We start from the raw sequence: 23229 nt of genomic DNA on the forward strand, positions 1-23229 counted from the left end.
ATTTCCTTACATTTGAATAAAATATATATTATTTATTGTAATTATCAATTTTAAATAAATGACATAATATTTATTATTAATTATTATACTTGCTAATGACTAACTCGTGATGACAATGAATATATGTTTAATTTTAGAGAATTAGTAACTAGGTGAAATTGTATGAGATTTTATTTTTATTAATAATTATGTTGTCCAACATTTTCTAAACTAACATAATACACACAAGGATTTGACTTTAAATTTTATTATTTATAGATTTTTTCCCTCAATATTACTGACAATTATTTATAATAGAATTTAAATTCATATAATTGTTACCATTTATGTTACTAAATATAATATAGAAACTTATAATGAAATTATTATTGAAGACGTAAGAAACTTAATTTTTGTTTCACAATATGGAGTCCATCGTCCTTGAGATTGCCCTTTCGAATTGGCTCCACTTCTGCTCCAATGTCCCAGTATATCCAATCGACATCCTCACCAGCCCCGGCGAGGGCCTTCTCTTCTGAGTTCAATTCACTGCTGGTACTGCTACCGGAGCAAGACATGAAGAGTCTCGTAATAACCCAAGCTAACCGCTATTAACCCAAATTGAGAGCTGTTCTTCCAGTGGTGCATCAGCCTGTTAGCTTTCTCTTCCGATTCCTTGTCGACACAAAGAAGACCGCCGAACCCATAGCCCTTTTTGGCCATGGACTTCAATAGGTGGTGTTGAGGGTGATCCTCAAGGCCTGGGTACACGACCCTTAGACCCATTTTCTTCATTCTAGTAGCATATTCCATGGCTCTGAGGCAGTGCTCCTTCATTCTCAGGCCCAAGTGAGGTATCCTTTCAGAGAGTTCAAAGGCAATCTTGGCGTTCATGGTCGGGCCTAGAAGCATCAAGGAACCTTGGTGAAGGTCCATCATGGAGTTCAACAGGCTTGCAGGACCACAAACAGCACCTAAAATTTCCCATTTTATTGCATTAACAAATCTAATCCAATATTAATAAACTAATACGAATGTGGACTAGTTGTCAAAACGATACTTTTTACTTTTCCACTAAATTTATCAAATTTAGAGCATTAAACCTTTAAGTTGGTATACAGAATTTATCAGAAATATAATATAAAAAAGTAACACGCGACATGCTTTTCAGGTGATCACTAATGGCATCATTCATTGGGTAGATAAGTTTCCTCTCACCAAACCTAAAAAGTTTGGATATTTTTGTAGAGCATTATTGTCATACCAGAATAGACTACATTCATTTTCCATTTTATATGATTTTCCAATGTAAGACATGTAATGGTACATGAGAAACATTCGATAACTCGAACCTGCGACAACATCGGCCCCACCGCTTATGAACTTGGACATACTGTGAACGACCACATCAGCACTAAGCCGAGCAGGGGAAAGAACCATGGGAGAGAGCGTTGTCTACAACCACCATGGTTCCTTTGTCATGTGCTAGCTTGCTTAATTAGCTCCGGAATGTCGGCTACGGTGAGTGTTGGGTTGGAAATTGACTCGAAGAACAACACTTTGGTCCTTATTTCGACGATGGCGTTTTTCACCTCTTCGTGATCGGTTATGTCCACAAACGTGGTCGTGATGTTACAAGTTCTAGGCAAGAAATGGGTTAAAAGTGCATGGGTTCCTCCGTAGAGGGTCGCCGACGCCACCACATGTCCGCCGCTGCTGCAGAGTTGCAACATCACTAATACATGCACGAATGAGATGAAATTTATTAGATTCCAATCATCAAAACAGCCAATTTTCAGGCTTAGGAAATCAGCAGACTTGCGACGAATTTTTGGATGGGGTCCTGACATTTCTAGGTTGAGATGTCTCATGGCGTTTGAAGATCTATCTCTTAACTTCGAAACGCATTTTGAATCACTTGATTTTGAGTTTGGGAGCTCAAATTATGACCGTTTTAGTAAAGACTGCGCGAGCAAAATTTCTGAATGAGATTATGATGGGAATTACGAATTTCGGGCCTTTAATTCGAGTTTAAATCATATTGGATTCGAGTTTTAGACTTAATTTTTATTATATATGAGCCCAATATTATATTTTTCAGATCTTATTATTTTATTATTATTTTATTCCGATTTTTTTATAATTATTAAGTATTTTAAGTTATTTAGGAGTTTTATGTTAATAAGAAAATTTAGTTTAAAACTATTTCTTGTTTAGATTAAATTAGAGTTCTAGTATACTTAAGAGTTTTATTTAGATTTATTTGGTTAGCCTATATATAGGCATTTACATTGCACACAATTCATTCAATTCATTATTATTTTATTTCTCTGATTGTGGATTCTTCGTGTTTTCAATGCTTCTTAGGACTTCTACACGCCCTGTTCTATCTTTCCATTTATCTTCTTTATTTATTTACTTAATCTTTGATTTATTATTTTATTTTAGTTATTTATTTTAATTTTTTTATCTGACTTGAATTCAATTTTATTTTAGATTGTGTCAAAATCTAAATTTTTTCCCGAATGTCTAGAGCCCTAAGTCAAATCCGCGACTTTGACAAACTTTACGATCCGCTTTCGCGTTCATCCTTCTCATCATTTATTAATTGGTATCAAATTTGGGCGTTTTAGGTGTTCTTTATATTTTTATAAACTGATTTTTAGAAACAGCCTCAAAATAATTTTTTTTACCCCGACAGTTTTCGAAATAAATATTTTTCAGTGGGTAAATGATTTTAAAATGATCTAAAATTTTATATATCATTTCTTGGCACTATTTTAAAGTATAAAAGAATATTTCCCACAAAAAAGTGATCAAAAAAGCACAAAAAAATAAAATACAAAAAAATAAAAAATATTTTGTGGGTTGAATTTTGTGCTGAAACTTTTCAGATCATATCTAAATTATTTGAGGAGGCTACAATTTAAATTTCGTGATTTTTGGAAATCGAGAACAAGTCAAACGAAGTTTGTCAAGTTGCTTCGTAATTTTTCGGGGGCTTTCGGGTTTCAGCAATTTTCATTGACTCTTAGCTTTAAGTTTTCATTTGTTTTTACTTTTTATTTGTTCATTTACACATTCTAATACTTTCTTGTTTCTTGTGTTAGTAGGTTAAAGCACGTTACATATTCATTCCTTCATATAATAAATTCTTTGATGTCTAGCTAATTTTGGACTCATAATGCTCTTAGGTTTGCTTTGTTAATTTGATTCTAATACATTTTGATTAATTGATATCGACACTTTTTAAAAAACTCGCAAGATTAATTCTTACCTTATTGAGAATTTGATTTTTATTTCTAAGTACATAACAGTGAGTTTTGCTTAAATTTTATTTTCTTAAGTGTTGTGTTCTTTTCATGCTTTCATAATGATTCGCAATACTATGTTTGGGAAGTTGAGAAGAGATTAAGAGGTTCGAAATGCTCGAGATCAGCAATGTGACACTATTCTAGACACGATCAACAAAAATTTAGAACGTCTAAGTACTAAAATTAAACGTTAGAATCGTAATTGGGGAGATAAGATTGATCAGCCTCATCTTCGTGCAAATAATGCTCTACGTGTCTCGTGCAAATTATGAGACTTTGATTAATAATGACCGTAGGCAACATTCTTTAGCTAAACTAAAGTTCAACATTCCACGGTTTCGAGGGAAATATGATCTTGAAGCATATTGTGAGTGATAATTAAAAATTGACCTTATGTTTCGTTACTATAAATGCCAAGAAGAGGAAAAAGTCCAATTGGCGACCCTTGGAGTTTCAGATAATGCTTTGAGTTGGTGGATTCAACTTGGAATTGATCGTCAAAGAAACCATGAAAGGGTAATTAAAACATGAGACGAGTTGAAGCAAGTGATGCGAAAGCGTTACGTTCCTTCTCATTACTATAGTGAGGTCTCAACAAGACTTCAACGCCTTATTCAAGGTAATCGATCTGTTGATGAGTACTTTAAGGAGATGAAGATGCTAATGCAAAGAGCAAATATACAAGAGGAGGAAGAAACTACCATGGTATGATTTGTAGATGTAAGGGTTGGAAGTTATATATAAGCAAAGAATTGAGCTAAAACGGCGGGGTTACAGATTTTGCAAAGCAAGAGAGCATTATGAAAAAAATAAATATCAAGGGGGTATGTCTAAATGAATTTATATTCCTATAAAACCGAAGTCTAAACTCACATTAAACAACTAGTTTAAGGAGGATCGACTTATATAATAATTAATTATAGGGAATGATAGTATGAAATAAAGATGTCACATCATCTTGTATCTTTTCTCAATTATTTAATGTCATTTTAGTATTTTTTTTATGTTAGTAGCTTTTTAAACATTTATAACGTGTTTGGTTTGGTGTATTGGCTATGCCAATACACCCCTAATCGGTGGACCCCACCTAATCCCTCTCTATCCCGTGTTTGGTTCAATGTATTGGTAATACGGGTGCAATCGACTACTTTCCTAATCGGTGAAAACCACCGATTTCTATTCCCCCCCTTTTGCCCAGATTAGGAACGGCTTCAACAAACCCTCCCTGTTTTACCCTCCCCCGATCCCCTTTGTTTCTCTTCTGTTCCTTCAAGCTTGCTCCCCCCGTTTCTTTTCTTTTCTTTTTCGGCCGATTTGCTCTCTGTCGATTTGCGTCATCGGTTAGTTTTCCTAACCCGATAGAATTCGAGGTCAACCTTTTCTATTGTTTTTATCTAATCGGTTTCCCCTTTTCTCATTACAGGTTCTTCTTCATTGTGCCCCGATTTGCTGATTAACAGGTTAGTTTTCCATAGTTTTTTTGTTTGTATTGCATGTGCGATTGAAATGTGTTTTGTGTTGTTGGTTAGGCTTAAGAAATGCATACTGTTTTTTGTTGATATTGTTATTATGGATATTGTAGGGAAAATTATGCATGTATGTCTTTATTCATCAGCATAGGACCGTCAATCCTTTGTAAACAATAGTCGGATTTTTGTTCTCTCTTCTCTACTAATCTTGGATTTTTGTTTGTTCTGTTGTAATTTTCGAGTCCTTTTTTGATCTCCAAAACTAGTAGGAGTATTCTCTTTCAAGGTAACTGTTTTTTATCAGTTTTTTGGGTTATAACTCGTTTGGATCTCCATTTTTTCGTGTTTGATTTCATGTTTATTGATTTGGGTATGCTTGATTTTGTTAGTTTTAATGGGTTCTGTTTATTTCTTTTGCTTAATTCTTGTTTTGATCTAATTGCCTGATGGGAATATCAATTTTTTAGATTGTTCTCCAATTTCTATTTTATCTTTAACCTGGTAGATCATGATGGTTCTATCTGCTTGTTAATTCTTTATTCTCCTATTTTAAGTGCAAGGGAATTTAAGAATTTAATTTGTTATTGGTAACTAAGCATTAGAGCTTAAAAGATCTTAGCTCTGAGCAAATTTTCTGAATGGTTGTTGAGTTCGTCTTATTCTGTTTTTTCTTGCTTAATGGCCTCGCGATTGATTATGTTAATTGCTGCCTGGATTGCTTATTAATGGCAGTAATGCTCAAAATAATGTTCAAACTTGCAGTCTTCTGATTATTTGTGTTAATTGTTGATTTTGATTTTTCTACGGATGACAAGATTCGAACAAAGTGTTTAGGGTATTCTCCTAAGAGCGTGTTTCAAATGAAAGCATGTGTTTGGAATTTTGTGTGGGTGTGTGATAAGTGGTCTTTTGTTATAATATAATCAAAATGATGGATGATTGGTTTAAAGAATGGCCGTTTCTCTTGTTAAAATTCAGTATCATGTGAAGTTGGCAAATCTGTGTCTGTATGGAAATGTAACTATTTTTTGTTAGAGGAAGAATGCTGGTTGGTAAGTATGTATATTTGGTTTTGTACTTGATTCCTTTTGAGTGATATAATGCATGGTTTTAGGTGAAATGCAATTTATGAATTTGTAAGTTTTAGGCTGAAATTCATATGTTAATCGATAACTTGTATGTTTATATATATATATATATATATATATATATATATATATATATTATGCTGCCAAACTTAGTATGTATAGTTCAATAAATTGCTATTCAAGTTGTATATGTTTGGTTAACTTATGCTTAAGTTAATTAAGGTATTGATATGAGATCATTCGGTATTTGGGAATATAGTATTTATTAAAAGGAATATTTGAACATACTTGTTTAGAAGATGTATGAGACTATGTGATTTGGATTGGTGTTTATATTTCATAAGCATGTACTCTGTCTTAATAGATAAAATGGTAAAATCGGCTAAAGCATGAATTACTAAATTTTTTTATCTTTTTGAATGGAATCGATTTTGCTCGATCTTAAAATCTTGACAAAGTGCAATGATATCTTTACTCAAACAACTTTTCATTTTTCAATACATGTTGCAATTAGTGTCTTGTTTGATAAATTTATTTGAAAGTGGAGCTTCCATATTTAAGTTATAATTGTTGATTAAATTATTTATACATTTCTTAACAAATTTATGAATCATAAATAATAATAATAAAAGTTATTTTGAGAGTGGAAGTTAAAATTCTAATATAATCGATAAAATGTAACATTATTTATAGCTAATGGGATCTTGTAACTCGGAAAATAAAATTGAAAAAAAATTAAACATTCCTTGATAAAATATATATTTTAAAATAAGTTGTATTCTATAATATTTTTGGTAAATTATAATATATTTAATCACTCGATTATTAGTAAATTTTAGTTGAGTCATTTGATTTTAAAATTACATCAATAATTAAAATAAGGACTTTAATATTTTATTAAAATAAGGACTAATCAATAATTAAAATAAGGACTTTAATATTTTATTAAAATAAGGACTAATCAATAATTAAAATAAGGACTTTAATATTTTATTAAAAATCAAGAAATTTAATATTTTAATAAAGAAATTTAAATTTAAAATGTTATAAAAGTTTTAAAACAAGAGAAAGAAGATTATTAAAGCAAATCCTCATTCTTATAAAAAATAATGTTGCTTAGAAAATCTTTTCACATTTGAACCTACCATGTGAAGAAAATCTAATTAAAATTGGGTCTCCAAATTCATATTTATTGAACCCATTTTACTATTTCTAAGGAAAATTATATATAAATTTGTTTTCAAAGTGGTCAATAATGTGAAATCATAAAATAGCAATTCCTTCAATAATTATAAACCTTAATTATTTTAATCAATATTTAAAATAAGGACTTTAATATTTTATTATTAAATCAAATCATCATTCTTTATTTTATTTGTTTTAAAATTAGAAAAACCTTAATTAAACTAATCATAAATAAATAAACTAATCAATGTTCAAACTTTGAACATGCTTTATTAAACTAATCAATGTGAGGACTTTGAACATGCTTTGATGAACTAATCAATATATTTATACGAGATTAAATGTTATTCAAGTTTTAAAACTTGAAGTATACATATACCAACAATTAATTTTAGGTCAATTATACATACACCAACAATATTAATTTTAGGTCAATTATACATACACCAACAATTAATTTTAGGTCAATTATACATGCTTTATAATTTCTTTATTGTTTGGGTGATTGATAAAGAAATGAAATTAAAGTTGCAACGATATCATTTAGTAGATACTTTTTTGCTTCGTGTGTTCTAAATTTGTATTGTTTATTTTTATTTGATAATGTGTAATTGCAATTTCAATTCATTGATAGTGTATTCCAATTTTAATATGTTGCAGTAATGGCTCGTCTGCCTTTAATTGCACAAAGTGTGAGGCGTAAAAGAATTGGTATCGCTGTGACAATATGGTTGGAAATCTGTAGAATTGCGATTTGGTTCTTATTTAGAATGGGTGCCAGCCTTAGCCTACATAGACCAAGGATTAGGTCCTATACCTTAGATTTTTATGCAAAACGGGATTATGTGAATAGGCTTGTATATACTAGTGACGAGACCTGTATTGAACAAGTTAGGATGAATAGAATTGCCTTTTTAAAACTATGTGAGATGTTAGAATCAATAGGGGGATTGAAGTCGTCAAGGTTCATGCTTGTTGATGAGCAAGTAGCAATGTTTTTACATATCATCTCCCATCACCTTAAAAATCGAGTTATCAAGCATCACTTTAGAAGGTCCGGGGAAACTGTTAGCAGAGCATTCCATAGTGTTTTAAATGCTGTCATACGCTTGCAAAATGTGTTATTTAAAAAGTCGGAGCCAATTACAGCCGATTCTTCTGACACAAGGTGGAAATGGTTTAAGGTATTAGACTGAGTTTTATATATAGCTTGTACAACATTTAGTTGACTTAGATTTAAATTAGTATTCTAACTCAAGGTTTTATATCATGTGATATAGAATTGCTTAGGTGCTCTTGATGGAACCCACATCAAGATTAGTGTGCCAACAGTTGATAAACCTAGATATCGAACCCGAAAAGGTGACATAGCAACAAATATGCTAGGTGTTTGTACACCTGAGATGCAATTTGTTTATGTTCTTCCTAGTTGGGAAGGTTCAGTTGCCGATGGACGGGTGCTTCGAGATGCCATTAGTAGAAGACATGGACTAAAAGTTCCTTATGGTACAGTGTATAGTTAGAGGAATTTGAATTATTCATTAAGATCAAACTTTGTTTGCTGAATTAATCATTTTTAAAAAAAATTATTTTATAGGTTGTTATTATCTAGTTGATCTTGGATACACAAATTCGAGGATTTCTTGCACCATTTAGAGGACAATGATATCATCCGAACGAGTGGCGTCGGGGTTATCACCAAGTTCTCCGCAAGAGTTTTAATATGAAACATGCCTCAAGACGTAATGTCATTGAAAGATGCTTTGGCTTATTAAAACTTAGATGGGGAATACTTAGGAGTCCATCGTTTTATCTGTCTGGTGCACAATAGAATTATTATAGCATGTTGTTTGCTCCATAATTTTATTCGAACCCATATGAGTATTGATCCCATTGAAGCGGAGGTGGGAGAAGGATTACCTACTAATGTGGTGGATGACGATGAACCGAAATCACAAATATTCATTCATCGGATGCTTGGGCTACTTGGAGGATGGAACTAGCCACCCAAATGTTCGATGAATGGCAAGCATCTAGAAATTAGTTAGGTTTAGGGACAAATTGAGTTTGAATTGATTTGTTGATGTTATTTTATGTATCTAGTTTATGAAACTTTGGTGGTCTTTGATTAAAATTTTGTATTGTACTAAACTTTGTTGAATTATAATTTAATTATCTTTTCATTCAACATGTGTTATAAATTTAAATTTAGTATTGAACTACCGATATAATATTATAAACTGTTCACCTTTTGATTCATGATATTCAAAATAGTAAATAATGTTAATTTGTTTTTTTTCTTAAGAACAATATGTCAAGTGTTCCACCAACGGGTGCTTCTTCTCAAGCTTCTCGAGGAAGCAAAAGAAAATGGGTTCCAGAAGAGGATGCAGCCTTGGTTTCTTGCATGGTGGATTTGCACAATGTAGGGACATTTAATGCTGATACCGGGTTCAAAGCCGGTTATTTGAACGAGCTAGAGAAAATGCTAGAAAAGGCTTTACCAAGAGCAATGTTGAAGGCGAAACCAAATATTGAATCTCGGATTAGGTGCCTAAAAAGGGAATGGTCAGTCGTCTACGACATGCTTAATGGCCAAAACAACGATGGTTTTGGTTGGGACGAGCATAAGCGACTCGTTGTTCTTTGAAGATGCGATTTGGGAATCCTATGTAAAGGTAAAATGTATTTCAAGTATTTATTTGTTTTTACAAAACTTATAACTAATATGATTTCCTCATTTTTTAGAGTCACAAAGAAGCCTCTCGTTCGGACATCGTTCTTTCCCTTACTACAACCGACTTCTGCGATATACGCAAGAGATCGGCGATCGGGAAAGACGCTCAAGCAATTCTTGATGTTCTTGAAGAAATACATCCGAGGATGAACGTATTACTGAGATATGAATGAAGAGAGAAACACATTCTATGATCATGGGTCGACGTCTCTTTAGACGATATGGATGTTTCTGGTACAGATCCACGAGGAGATAGAGACCAAGGGGGTTCCTCATCTTCAAACAAGAGAAAGAAGAAATCTGATGCTCGTGATAATGTGTATTCTTCATTTGAGGAGGCTGCCACTTTGTTGGGGGAAAAAATCCAGGCCGTTGGCGATCAAATCAGTAGGAGTATTACCTCCGAGGTGGTAGTTCAGCAGAAGTCAGAAGAACATCAAAAGATGGAAGAGAAAGCTTCAAATTTATATTCAGCCTTATGGTCAATTGAAGGTTTAACCGACGATCAGCGGTATGATGCTTTGAGTAAAATTCCCGATCATCCAAATCAAATGATCGTTTTCTTTAGTTTACCTTCTGTTGCCCGATTGGAATGGGTCAGAAGATTTCTTTCTCACCATTAAATATCAATGTTCAAACTTTTTGATGTTGTAAAACTATATAGCATATGGATTATGATGTTGTAAAATATCAATGTTCAAACTTTTTCTTAATATAAGTTAATTATGTTTATGCAGAATATAATTCTCAAGTTATATCTTGATTTTAGTAAATTCATATAAGAACATTTTATTATTAAGAATTTTATGAAATTATATATGACTATTAAATTATATTTAATATTAATTATTTTAAATTGTATAAATTCATATAAGAAAATTTATTATCAAGAATTTTATGAAATTTAATATTAATTATTAAATTATATGTAATAGTTATTATTTTAAATTATACAAATTCATAAAATATAATTTATTAGTTATAATTATTTTAAATTATTTTAAATCATATATTTTAATTAAAATATATTTAATATTAATTATTTCAAATTTTCATTTATAGTATCATATATTATGATTTGAGTAAATTCATATAAGAATATTAATTATTAAGAATTTTATTAAATTATATATTTTAATTATAATATATTTAATAATAATTATGTTAATTTATATTTTACAAGATATCATATATTATGATTTGAGTAAATTCATATAAGAATATTAATTATTAAGAATTTTATTAAATTATATATTTTAATTATAATATATTTAATAATAATTATGTTTAAATATGATTAAATTATTTATTATTGATATTAATAATCTTATTAAAATTTAAATAACAATAACAATAACAATTTACCAAAACAAATTTCGCTAATTATAGTAATTTTATTAAATTATATATTTTAATTAAAATATATTTAATAATAATTATGTTTAAATATGATTAAAATATTTATTACTGATAATAATAATCTTATTAAAATTTAAATAACAATAACAATAATCATTTACCAAAACAAATTTATGCTAAGGGTATTCTAGTCATTTTAGTTTTTTCCATTATGCTATTACACCTCTATTCCATTCAACCAAACACAAGATTACTATTACGCCTCTATTCCATTACATTCAACCAAACAGTTGATTTGCTATTACACCTCTAATCCAATACAGCGAACCAAACGCACCCTTAGTGTCTAAGGTCTAGATTAAAAAAATTACTAAAATAATGTGTCAATAATATAGAAAAAGATGTTGAAATGGCATTAAATAATTATAAATTGTTTTTTAGAATTTATAACTTATTATTGAAAGATGACAAATAAACTTAAGCCAGTAATAAAGATTTTGCCCTACTTGCGGTACCATTTATTGAATTGATCTAAGGGCGAGGTGTGGTTCTATTTAAAGACTTTCTTTGTCTTGTGTAATCAGATTTATTGCTGGGTTTTATGCCATGCATCGAGATACTACTCTTCGCTTTCGGAATAAAATGATTTCCTTGAATAAACAAAAAGTAATATATACGGTTAAGTAAGAAGATAGTGTATACATTAAGGATTTAATTGTCAATTTTTCATAAGGTTAATTATGGTAATATCAATTAACTTTTTTTCTAAAGTATTATGATTATATAAGCTCTTCCATCATATGCTCAACCAATTAAATGATTCCACATCATTTTTAATTAGTAAATAAAACAGCAAAAGTGAAACACAAAAAATCTTAGTTGAATGTGGACATATTAGAATCCTAGCTCATACAACTCTTCTTACATTTCTACAAATTAAAATAAACATATTTTTTCACATCATATGTGCAGTTGGTAAGAAGAGATGATGGATGATGTGTTTATTTTAATTGATAAAATGATTTTTTAGTATAAGTATAAATCTCCAAGTATTTTTATGGGTTAAATAAAATTAAAATAGTTTTCCTGTTTGCTTCTTCTATTCGTCTCTCTCGTCTTACCTTCTTACCTTTTTATGGATCAAACAAATAAAATGTTATATAAATCAATCCTATTATTTTATTTTATAGAAAAACTACACATATCCGCATCTATAAAACCAATAAAAATAAGTATATATTCTCCATTATTATAGAAGACTGAAAGCCAAATGTTAGAAAGTGTTTTTCCATGTAATAGCAGTACATTGGATCATGAGAATTATTTATTATGTCACTGGTTATACGTCGGCCACGTTAAACATGTGTGCATCGTCGATGTGACTTAAAATAAGAATTGTAATTAGCTTTAAATAACATTCCAAAATATCAGTAAATTCCATGTACCTTCGGACGATGGAGCCGTGCAAAACGTGCATCCATAGAATCTAAAAAAGTAAAAAAGGAAGACCTCTCTGTCAATTTGGAATTATACTGGGCAAAGAAAAAAGGATGATTTTATGATATACTATACTTTCCGGATTGCCTAAATAATCATTATTGAAGGGAAATACTAGGTAATAAATGTGATAATGGTTCATATTGTAGATGGCACAGGGGAGCAACTGAGAAAAGAGGTTTTGGGTGTGTAAGAGATTGGGAGGGAGTTGTCTCCAAGTGTTTTTATAATATTTTTATATATATATCTTGTGTATTTCTTAATTTGGTGCGGGTAGGAGGTATCAATTATACAAGGAAATTGATTGAACATGGGTCTTAATCATCATATATTCTATTCTATAAATATAGGAGTAGAATGACAAATTGTTAACTAAGAGTACTAAATGAAGTCAACATGAGGTGATTAAATGAAATGTCGTCAATCTTGAAAAAATGATGAATTAACGGATCTTGATAAGAGTTCTTTTTATATATCTTACTACATGTGCACTCTATATGACATGGTATTCGGCAAGATGATTCATAAACTAAACTCCTAGCTAGTGAGGCTATGAGGCCGGACATTATCGAAATCTATCTTCAAGTGTAGGCTTGTATTAATTCGTGGAAAGATGATATGACGAAGGCATAAAAAAATCTTTCCGAGACAATGTTAAGATTAATAGTACCAATGAGTGTCAAATGTGGAGTTTGAAGAGAGATTTAAACCATAATGAAAGGTCAAAGGAAATAAATATCTATCATTTTTCTTAATCCATAATGATCGAGTCTACGTCGCCATTAACATTAGCAACATGTCAATAATCAACTATAAACGACCATCCCACATTTTCTGTGTGGGGGTGGAAAAGACGTTTTAGGCGTGTACGTGTAAATATTTAAAATATAACATCCGATAAATAATGTGAAATAAATTAATTTAAAGTAATAAAAAAATTCAGATAAGTAAAAATATTAATTATTATATAGTTTGTATTGTCATTTTCTTTATAGTAAATTAAAAGGTAACAATGAATCTTTAGTTAAAAATGTAAATGTTTAATGTGTTATGCTTAAATCTATCATTTACATAAATTTATATAAAGGTTTGAAAATACAAAATCACTCTATAATAATCTATATTGACCTTTATAGATATTCAATTTTGATTATTAACATTTTATCTTTTACATGAGATAAAATAATATTATATTTTAAAAAATTGTGTTACCATGCATGGAGCAACTAGTATTATCGTTTCACTTAATATTTCTTTCAAATCAACAACTTTTGTTTATAATAATTGTTGTTTAGAACAATTGTTGTTCGAGAATTGTTATGTTCCAAAGAAGATTTTAGTTAGAATAATTATCATCTAGTGTGGTTGTTATTTGAGAACAACTCTTGCTAAAAAAACTTATGTTTGAAACAAGTCAAAATAGCTATTATTCAAGAACAACTCTCATTCAATAACAATCACCGTCTTGCGTTTCAAGAGATGTTTCGCACGATACTGCTTCACCAAAATAGAAGTGAAAATAACACCAAAGTACAATCATCGTCTAGTGTAGATGTTTCATGTTTGATTCTTAAAGCTCTCTCCCTAAAATTCTCTCATTTTATTTTATTTATTTAGTCTTATCATTAGTCATATTTTCTTTTCTCCACCTTACCAACCACCACCTATTGTTGCATTCAATGTTATCAAATCTACTCTAGTCTTTCTCTTTATATTTTTCCAGCACTTCTCGTTCACTTGTTTGTAACATTTTATCTCTCCATCAAAGAACCCTCTACGACCTTTTAAAATATACTTTTTAGTATTTTTCATGATTGAATTGATGTCGAGTTAACTCATAACACCAATTAATCACGTAAATAATATTATTATTAATATTAAAATTTTTTTACAAGCCATACACTATTATTAGGAATAGATCACTACTACACACGCTATACTAGAAAACAATTCCTATAACTTTAACCCACCATGTGGACATGGGAGAAACAATTACGTCGTATTACTCTGGAATTTTAAAAGCTCCAATCACAAAAAGCATATACTACTTTATTAAGTTCTCTATGTGCCCAAAAGAAACCACATATTGTTGAATTGATTTTTAATAGAAACACAATGTCTTATAACAAGACCAATCTCAGTCTGATTAGGTTCAATCGAGCCAAGGGCTCGGTATACTTCAAGACAATCAGTCTTAATTACCACTATCAAATTGTAGTCCTTTGAGCCAAGAAAGAGCATCCCGAATGGTCAAAGCTTCTAAATAAGAGCAGAAATTGCTCCCGTAACATGCCCTGTTAACCCTTTGTGAAAGTCTCCTCTCTCGTTTCGAATAGCAGCTCCATAGCCCCGTTCGTGCATCAAACGTCCAGTTACAACATCTGTATTGCATTTTCAGCAATGATGGTAACGACAATGTCCATCTTCTAGAATTCTGTTGCACCGTAGAAGTTGCATGTACCCTGGCCGAATTGACATTTCGAAACTTTCCAATCCTGCAGGTAAGACATAGCAAAGTGGAAGATGTGAGCAGCAGAAAAATCCTTATGTTGCCAAACAAACAAGTTTTTAAACCAAATACTCCTCACGATTACACAGCCTTTTTTAAGCCTTTCGAGCTCCCCAATATTCAACAGTTTAAGCAACAAACCACGGTCACTAACACCATATATATCAATGTCACTTATCTGCCAAACAAGCATTGCCACACCGAAGGTACAAAGGATCGATCGGCATTCCCTATGAATTAAATTGGATTTACAAGGAACAAATCCTTTCAAACAACGCCAAATAAAATCGCTAACTTGCAGCATAAGTAAGCTATTCCACACTTCCAACCAAGGACTATTCTCAAACAAGTTTTGGGGCCAGAAAATGTCTTAGTGGCTAACATATGGCCGGATTTAACATAGAGAAGAGCCAAATGTTATTGCATTTTATAACTAAATACTATATTTTTAATAAGAATTAAATATGTAATGCATTTATTACAACTAAATAAAATAATTGTCAAACTTAAAACTTTCATTACTAAAACTAAAAGTGTTATTGCAATTTTAGAATAAATAAATGGCATATATTTAAGGAATTATTCTTTAAAAATATTTTCATTTAATAGGTAGAAAGAAGTAAAAATTGTTTATGGTAAAAATACATTATTTTAAGGAAATACAAATTCTTGAAATTTTAAGATAAATAAATGTAATTAATTCTGTCCATACATGATGCAAATAAGAACGTAATTTCCCAAAATCTAGTTTGGTTTCCTACCCTGACTCATTTTCCACATTTAAATTTAATCAAGCATACAAATAGTAAAAATATTATTTATAATATTTATAATAAATGCCTATAATGATTCTTTCTCAAAAACAACCCTATAATAATTCTAGAAAAAAGCATTTCCATTTAATAGGTAGAAGGCAATATAAATCTACTTATGGTAAAATACATTATCTGTAGTGACTGTTGATCTAGACATATTGGTTTCGTCCCTTAATTGAACTTTCGCCGTGTTCACCGCCTGTCTTGCTACTTTCTTGTTTGATTTACCATCCAAATTCTGGTAAGGCTTGTAAATAAAGACTAAAGCTGTCTTTTTTAGCTTGTAAAATTGATTTGTGAAAAAATAAGTTGCTATATGTAAATCAAAACAAACAAGTAGCAACACTGAATGCCTGGAAACTGCTTCAATCGGCCTGTAACTAAAAGAATTGCAGAAGAATAGGTAACATAGCAATAGTGAATACCTAAAATAGCAGAGACGACGTAAGAAAAGTTTTTGCTTTTAATTTTTTTTATTTGTATGCATGAAATCAGTCCTATTTATAAGTACAAGTAGAGTGTTATTCTTGATATAATTTGTAAGTAAACAATAAAATTGTTTTTAACTTTAGATTATTTACGTATTGGCTCCATTAATAACGCTTGTATGTATTGTTTTGCAGAAATATTCATTGACCAATTAATTCATGACATGAAAACGCAATTTTTTCATTAGTAAAAAATAATGAAATCGCATGCTCTTTTTTTCGATTGGTAAAAATACTAATATCCATTAAACCCTATGTCAATAAATTAATTCAATTATCAATAATTAAGTCAGTTCTCAAAGTTGGGTGTGCGAGAAAGTGATATATTTCCACCCACTTTTTCACCCAATCAAGCACAGACCTGAGCCTTGGCCGCTGGTGGGGGAGAAAGTGATGTATTTCCTTTTTGCGGCATAATAATGCGCTGGCCTTGGCATTTTTGTTGGTGGCAGCGTTTGTGACTCCCTTCACTACCATGGTGGGGTTTGTTGTCTTCGGTGCAAACTTGTTTGGGCGATGGTGTCGATTGAAGGTTTTGGTTCCCATATGAGAATTTTTGGGCATTTCGAGATTGCCTGATTTGTTAGATTTGTTTGCATTTATTGGTTCAAGTTAGCAGAGACGTGTCCATTGCAACGAAGGTGAGGGCATGAAGGGGCTGTATGCATCATGGCTCCTCAACCTTGATGGCTGAATACCAACATATCAGTGAGGGTTTCTGTCCTTGCTTCCTCTTGATCGGCAGTGACAGCCTAATTCAAGTGAATTGTGCTTCGTCTCTCGGATTTGGGTTTCAGGCCTTTTGGTTCTTCTCCTTTATTGTATGTACAATTTGTCTTTTACTAATTATATTTTGTACAATTTGCCATGTACTTATTATACCTTTGTATGGAACTTGATCCTCGGTGGTTAGTAATTTTTTAAATAATTAAAAAACTACTATTAAGAATATAATTTATTTAATATCTCAAAATCAGTAAAAAATAAAAATAAAAGCAAGATACATAAGTGGCATTATAGATACGCCTATCCATGTATCTTACATCCATTTTTGGGGAAGGAGAGAAAATAGAGAAGCAAAAGAAGGGTGAGAAAGGAAAAAACAAATTAAAATTTTGTGATTTATTGCATATTTTTTATATTTATATCAATTACGAAAAAGTTTTAAAAGAAAAATTATTTAACTAATTATTTTTAAAATTTAAGATTATATGTGCAATTCAATTGCGAATTGATTTAGGATTCATTCATGATCCACTTGTTATTTTTAATATAATTTGAAATGCATGCACTGATGCAGTGCACACACACGTGATTATTTTTTTTCTAGGAGCAATACATTGTATTATATTCTATTAACTCGAATATGAGTAATAAATGTCAAAATCATTAAAGAAAGTGAAGAAAGAAGTAAGAGTTGCAATAGTGAAAGGTGGCTTCATGAATATTGGTCTACTTTAGAATGTCAGCTTACCTACAATATCCACTGAAGCATTTAAGTGGAGATGAAGCAGGATAAAGAGAAAAGTGGGGTCGAGTTATGAATTAAGAGAGAGTTGGAAGCATCTAGAAAAACTCTCCACATATAATTCCAACTTTTTGTGTTCAAAGGAAGATATCTAACATTGGCAAAAGCGGGAACCGCAGGGCACACGTCTTCTTTTTACTTCCTTCCCTTATAAAAATTAAGAAAGAGAGAAAAGCACTTTTAAGATTTAATCTGTTCATCTAATTTAGATTGTTTTACGTTTAAATAATTGTGCAATTGAGTACATTAGTTAGAATTAATTTTTCTTGAGATTAAATCATCTTTTTACGACTATTTGATTGGTAAATTATTGGTGGTTTGAAACTGTTCTTTTGTCACTTCAATAAGCTTACTAGAAGATTCAAAAAATATTTACATTTCATGATAAATTCTAACACCAAAGTTGAGTCGCATATATGATTAGAATTATCGTCAAATCACTTCACTCTATTTTGATGTGTTTTATGTATCAAATAAATGAATTTTTATTTATATCTACAAGAATTCTCATGTTTTTCATAAATGAATAATTGTAATTATTCAATACATATTTACTTGAATAATTATAACTCTTTGCTATTGATTAAATGACATAACTTTTAGTAACATGAGGCATAACTTGTCATTATAAATAGTGATAACTCTTGATTAATAACCAAGTAACATAACTTTTGAACTATTTATAACTTTTCAATTATAACTGTTGCGGTTTTTGACCTGCTTGTTCCATATTTTGTTAGTAATGCTTATGAAAATATTGAGCTAGTCTATTATTTATATTTTCGCAATATTTTTCTTTCTTCCCATTCTTCTTTATTATTTATTTTGCAATTTTTCCAAACAAATAACTTTTATTGGCTTATCAAATTACTTTGAAAATATTTTTAAAATAACTTTTTCTGCTTATATAGCTTATTTTTAATAAATAAATATAAAAAAAGAGGCAATATTGTTGTTGAAGATTCTATCACTACTTGTCTATAGGTTGAGTGCGTGTGTTATAATTCTTGAATTATTTGCAGGGGTTTGAATCTTTGTTCTCCCCTGGGGTATGATGGTTCTCTTTAATTTGGGGATGTTTGAAGCGATGCATTGAGATCCTATACTGAGAGGATGGTGGTGAACACTTAGACGAGAAATCCAGAGTTCATAAAAGGTGTACGCTAGTCTGAATTGCAGCAGTAATAGCGTGAACACCATGTTGGAAGCATTTTAAAGGGGTGCGTTAGTAAGTCTTCATGTAGGTGATCTGGTGTTTGGTTTTCAGCTTCTTTTTATCTGTGATTTTGCTGATGAGTCGGTTTTGGTCCATGTGTTTTTGGACCACAGAGGTTTAACTAGATTTAGTATCACTTTCAGGCTATATAGGTAGCCTAATTATTGGCTAGATTTGACAACTGAAGTAACACAAATAAAACCTTTTATTACCCAAAACTAAGGGATCCATCATTTAACAACTGAAGTAACACAAATGAAACCTTTTGAACAAGGCGAATACAACTTTAATTTTTGTTGAATAAGGTGGAATCCACCTCCATCCTAGAGATTGCCCTTTCGAATTGGCTCCACTTCTGCTCCAATGTCCCAGTATATCCAATCGACATCCTCACCAGCCCCGGCGAGATACCGGCGAGGGCCTTCTCTTCTGAGTTCAATTCACTGCTGGTACTGCTACCGGAGCAAGACATGAGAGTCTCGTAATAACCCAAGCTAACCGCTATTAACCCAAATTGAGAGCTGTTCTGCAAGTGGTGCATCAGCCTGTTAGCTTTCTCTTCCGATTCCATGTCGACACAAAGAAGACCGCCGAATCCGTAGCCTTTGTTGGCCATGGACTTCAATAGGTGGTGTTGAGGGTGGTCCTCAAGGCCTGGGTAGACGACCCTGATACCCAGTTTCTTCATTCTAGTAGCATATTCCAAGGCTCTGCGGCAATGCTCCTTCATTCTCAGGCCTAAGTGAGGTATCCTTTCAGAGAGTTCAAAGGCAACCTTGGCGTTCATGGTCGGGCCTAGAAGCATCAAAGCACCTTGGTGCAAGTCCATCATGGAGTTCAACAGACTTGCAGGACCACAAACAGCACCTGAAATTTCCCATTATATTAATAAACCAATACGATGCTAACTAGTTCTCGAAACGATACTTTTTACTTTTCCACTAAAATTATCAAATTTAGAGCATTAAAACTTTAAGTTGGTATACAGAATTTATCAGAAATATGATACAAAAAAGCAACACGCGACATGCTTTTCAAGTGATCACTAATGGCATCATTCATTGGGTACATAAGTTTCCCCTCACCAACCCTAAAAACTTTGGTTATTTTGTAGAGTTCATATCAGAAATCTTACTCGTTTGCCTTCAATGAACCCCAAACTATATTCATTTGCCATTTTATATGATTTTCCGACATAACACAAGTATGGTATTGGTACATGAGAAACATACGACGAAAAAATCGAACCTGCGATAACATCAGCCCCACCGCTTATGAACTTGGAGATACTATGAACGACAACATCGGCACCAAGCCGGGCAGGGGAAAGAACCATGGGAGAGAAAGTGTTGTCTACAACCACCATGGTTCCTTTGTCATGTGCTAGCTTGCTTAGCTCCGGAATGTTGGCTACGGTGAGTGTTGGGTTGGAAATTGACTCGAAGAACAACACTTTGGTCCTTCCTTCGACGATGGCGTTTTTCACCGCTTCGTGATCGGTTATGTCCACAAACGTGGTCGTGATGTTACAAGTTCTGGGCAAGAAATGGGTTAAAAGTGCATGGGTTCCTCCGTAGAGGGTCGCCGACGCCACCACATGTCCGCCGCTGCTGCAGAGTTGCAACATCACTGATGATATAGCAGCCATGCCTGTCATCACGAAACCATATTATTAACCTCGAATTTGACGGTTTGTATGCATATATAATTAGACGTTACCACTAGCAGTGCAATAGGCAGCTTCGGTTCCTTCTAGGGCTGCCACCTGACGACCGAGATTTAAGACGGTGGGGTTGAAGTGACGACTATAAATGAAGAAATCACGATCGGGGCCCAGTTCACCAGTGAACATGCGGCGCATTGTCTCAGGTTCCATGACGGTGAAGGTGGCGGAAGCTTCAATGGACATGTTAATGCCACCATGCTCACCGAATTCATGGCGCAGGCCGGCTAAGGAGGCAGCAGGGTCATTTTCCCATGCTGCTGGTGCCACTGCCAGTGTTGGCAACATAGATTTCTTGGCCACGAATATCTCATCATCCACTTCAAAGCTATCAGCCGCTGCCGCTCTCTTCATTCCGGAAATTCCAAATTCACAGCTACGGGTTTCTGCCATAATTAAGTGATAAGAAGGATTGATTAACGATGTAAATGGCAATAACAAAAATGAAGGAGTAATTAAGATTGTTAAGAAAGAAGTGGTGAAGAGATGTAAGGGTTGGAAGCTATATATAAGCAAAGAACTGAGCTAAAATAGCGGGGTTACAGACTTTGCAAAGCAAGAGAGCATTATGAAAAAAAAAAATCAAGTGGGGTATGTCTAAACGAATTTATATTCCTATAAAACCAAAGTCTAAACTCACATTAAACAACTAGTTTAAGGAATAATAAATAATTATAGACGCGCGGAATATTTAAGACAAGTGGTAGAAGGATTCATTTAATATCATGTGTTTATCGAGGATGCATGGTATCGGGTAATAATTTAACTCTTTTTTTTTTAATTTATTTTAAATAATTCTAATTTAGTACACTAACTAAATTGAGAGACTAATTTATTAGGTCCAAGGGATCTCTTACGTATATTCAATACCCTTACTTGCTTAGAATTACTCATAATCTTTCTCAACCTTAATTTAAATGGAAAGGTAAATACACATTAACATGCTCAAACTCACATCTTCTTATATTGACAACAATGTCAATACCAACTAAACTAAAACTTTTATCTCAAAATTAAATATTATTATATGATCATGTAAAAAGTTTCCAACAACCCTCTAAAAAATTTTAGTGAATCCACCCTGTAATTTGAATAATATCCTATTGCACACTGATTATATAATTTCCAACAACTCTATTTAACACTAATTAAAATTGACCCAGAACTTATCTTCTAGACTTTTCTAATAACTCTATTTAAAATTTATGTTTGAAGATGAAGGCTTAAATTTACACCTAATTATTCTAACTAACAATTTCCACATTTAAAACTATTACTTTTTAATTACTTAAATATGCTTCTCAGAACTATTCTTAAATTTGTCAAATTTTAAATTGTTTCTATTTTTATTTTACTTTTACAATAGTATTTATATTAGTTTAAAACATTATTTAATTTAAATATATCTTTTATTTTTAAAATCTATTTCAGAGCTATATTTCATTTTTCACATGATTTTAGATTAATTTTGAAATATTGTTTCATTTAATATTTAAATATGTTTATAAAATATATTATGTTTAGTATTTAACCGTATATAAAAATTTCATTTCTATTTTTATATAGATCTAAAAAGGAATGTTTTTATAAGAATTAGAAAAGGATTTTATTATTTTTGTTGAGATTTTAGTTTTAATTTTAATTTTAATTTAATGTATGGTGTTTAAACTTATTATTATTTTATTATTAATGTCAATAAAATAATATTTAAAAATTAATTTAAAAGGTATCCATTTTAAATATAATTAAAAATGAAGTATTTTGAAACTTAAATAACTATCCTAAAACTCAAAGTTTTATATTCTTAAATTTAAATTAAATCATTATCAAATTTTATTATTTTATTGCAACTAAACAATTATTTTCATCAATTTTTTTTCAAAATTGATGATGTTTTTAATCTATTTTTTTTCAATAAATGACTTAATTAGATTTGATTGAATAAATAAAGCACCACAATATCAACAGCAAAGAAAAACCACACCAATGAAACAACAGAAAAAAATAAGAGCCTAACAAAGTTAAAAGAGTAGACATAAAATCAATTCTACTAATGTTAGGCTAAATCCAACATTAGGCAACAGGTAGAGCTAGCAAGCTCTCCTTATTCAATATAAACACAAAGTTCTTTTAATTTGGTTTTTCTTGTTGTACAAAAAATGGTGAACATTGAGCTTAATTAATTTGTAAATAAAAAACTAGTCCCTTTAAAAATCATCCACATAATTTTAAATTTTTAAAAGTTATACTAATTTTATTGATGTTATTACTTGAATAAAATTTTAAGCATATTAATTATCACTTAACTAGTATTAGATTTAA

The 23229-nt window shown here is 31.2% G+C and overlaps 1 protein-coding gene and 1 pseudogene across 1 annotated transcript; both read right to left on the reverse strand.

Annotated features, from left to right (window-relative positions):
* Positions 1-397: 397 nt before the first annotated feature.
* LOC105797742 (methionine gamma-lyase-like) lies at positions 398-1829 on the reverse strand (annotated as a pseudogene).
* A 17542-nt stretch (positions 1830-19371) lies between these two features.
* On the reverse strand, positions 19372-21387 carry LOC105800198 (methionine gamma-lyase). Its single transcript, XM_012631175.2, has 3 exons — positions 20904-21387; positions 20433-20834; positions 19372-20051 (listed from the first exon to the last, which is right to left on the reverse strand). Exons 1-3 carry the CDS (start codon positions 21298-21300, stop codon positions 19471-19473), a joined length of 1380 nt encoding a protein of 459 aa, XP_012486629.1. The 5' UTR covers positions 21301-21387; the 3' UTR covers positions 19372-19470.
* Between the last annotated feature and the right edge of the window lie 1842 nt (positions 21388-23229).

Source organism: Gossypium raimondii, chromosome 9 (genome assembly GCF_025698545.1).
Source record: "Gossypium raimondii isolate GPD5lz chromosome 9, ASM2569854v1, whole genome shotgun sequence".
NCBI classification, from domain to species: domain Eukaryota; kingdom Viridiplantae; phylum Streptophyta; class Magnoliopsida; order Malvales; family Malvaceae; genus Gossypium; species Gossypium raimondii.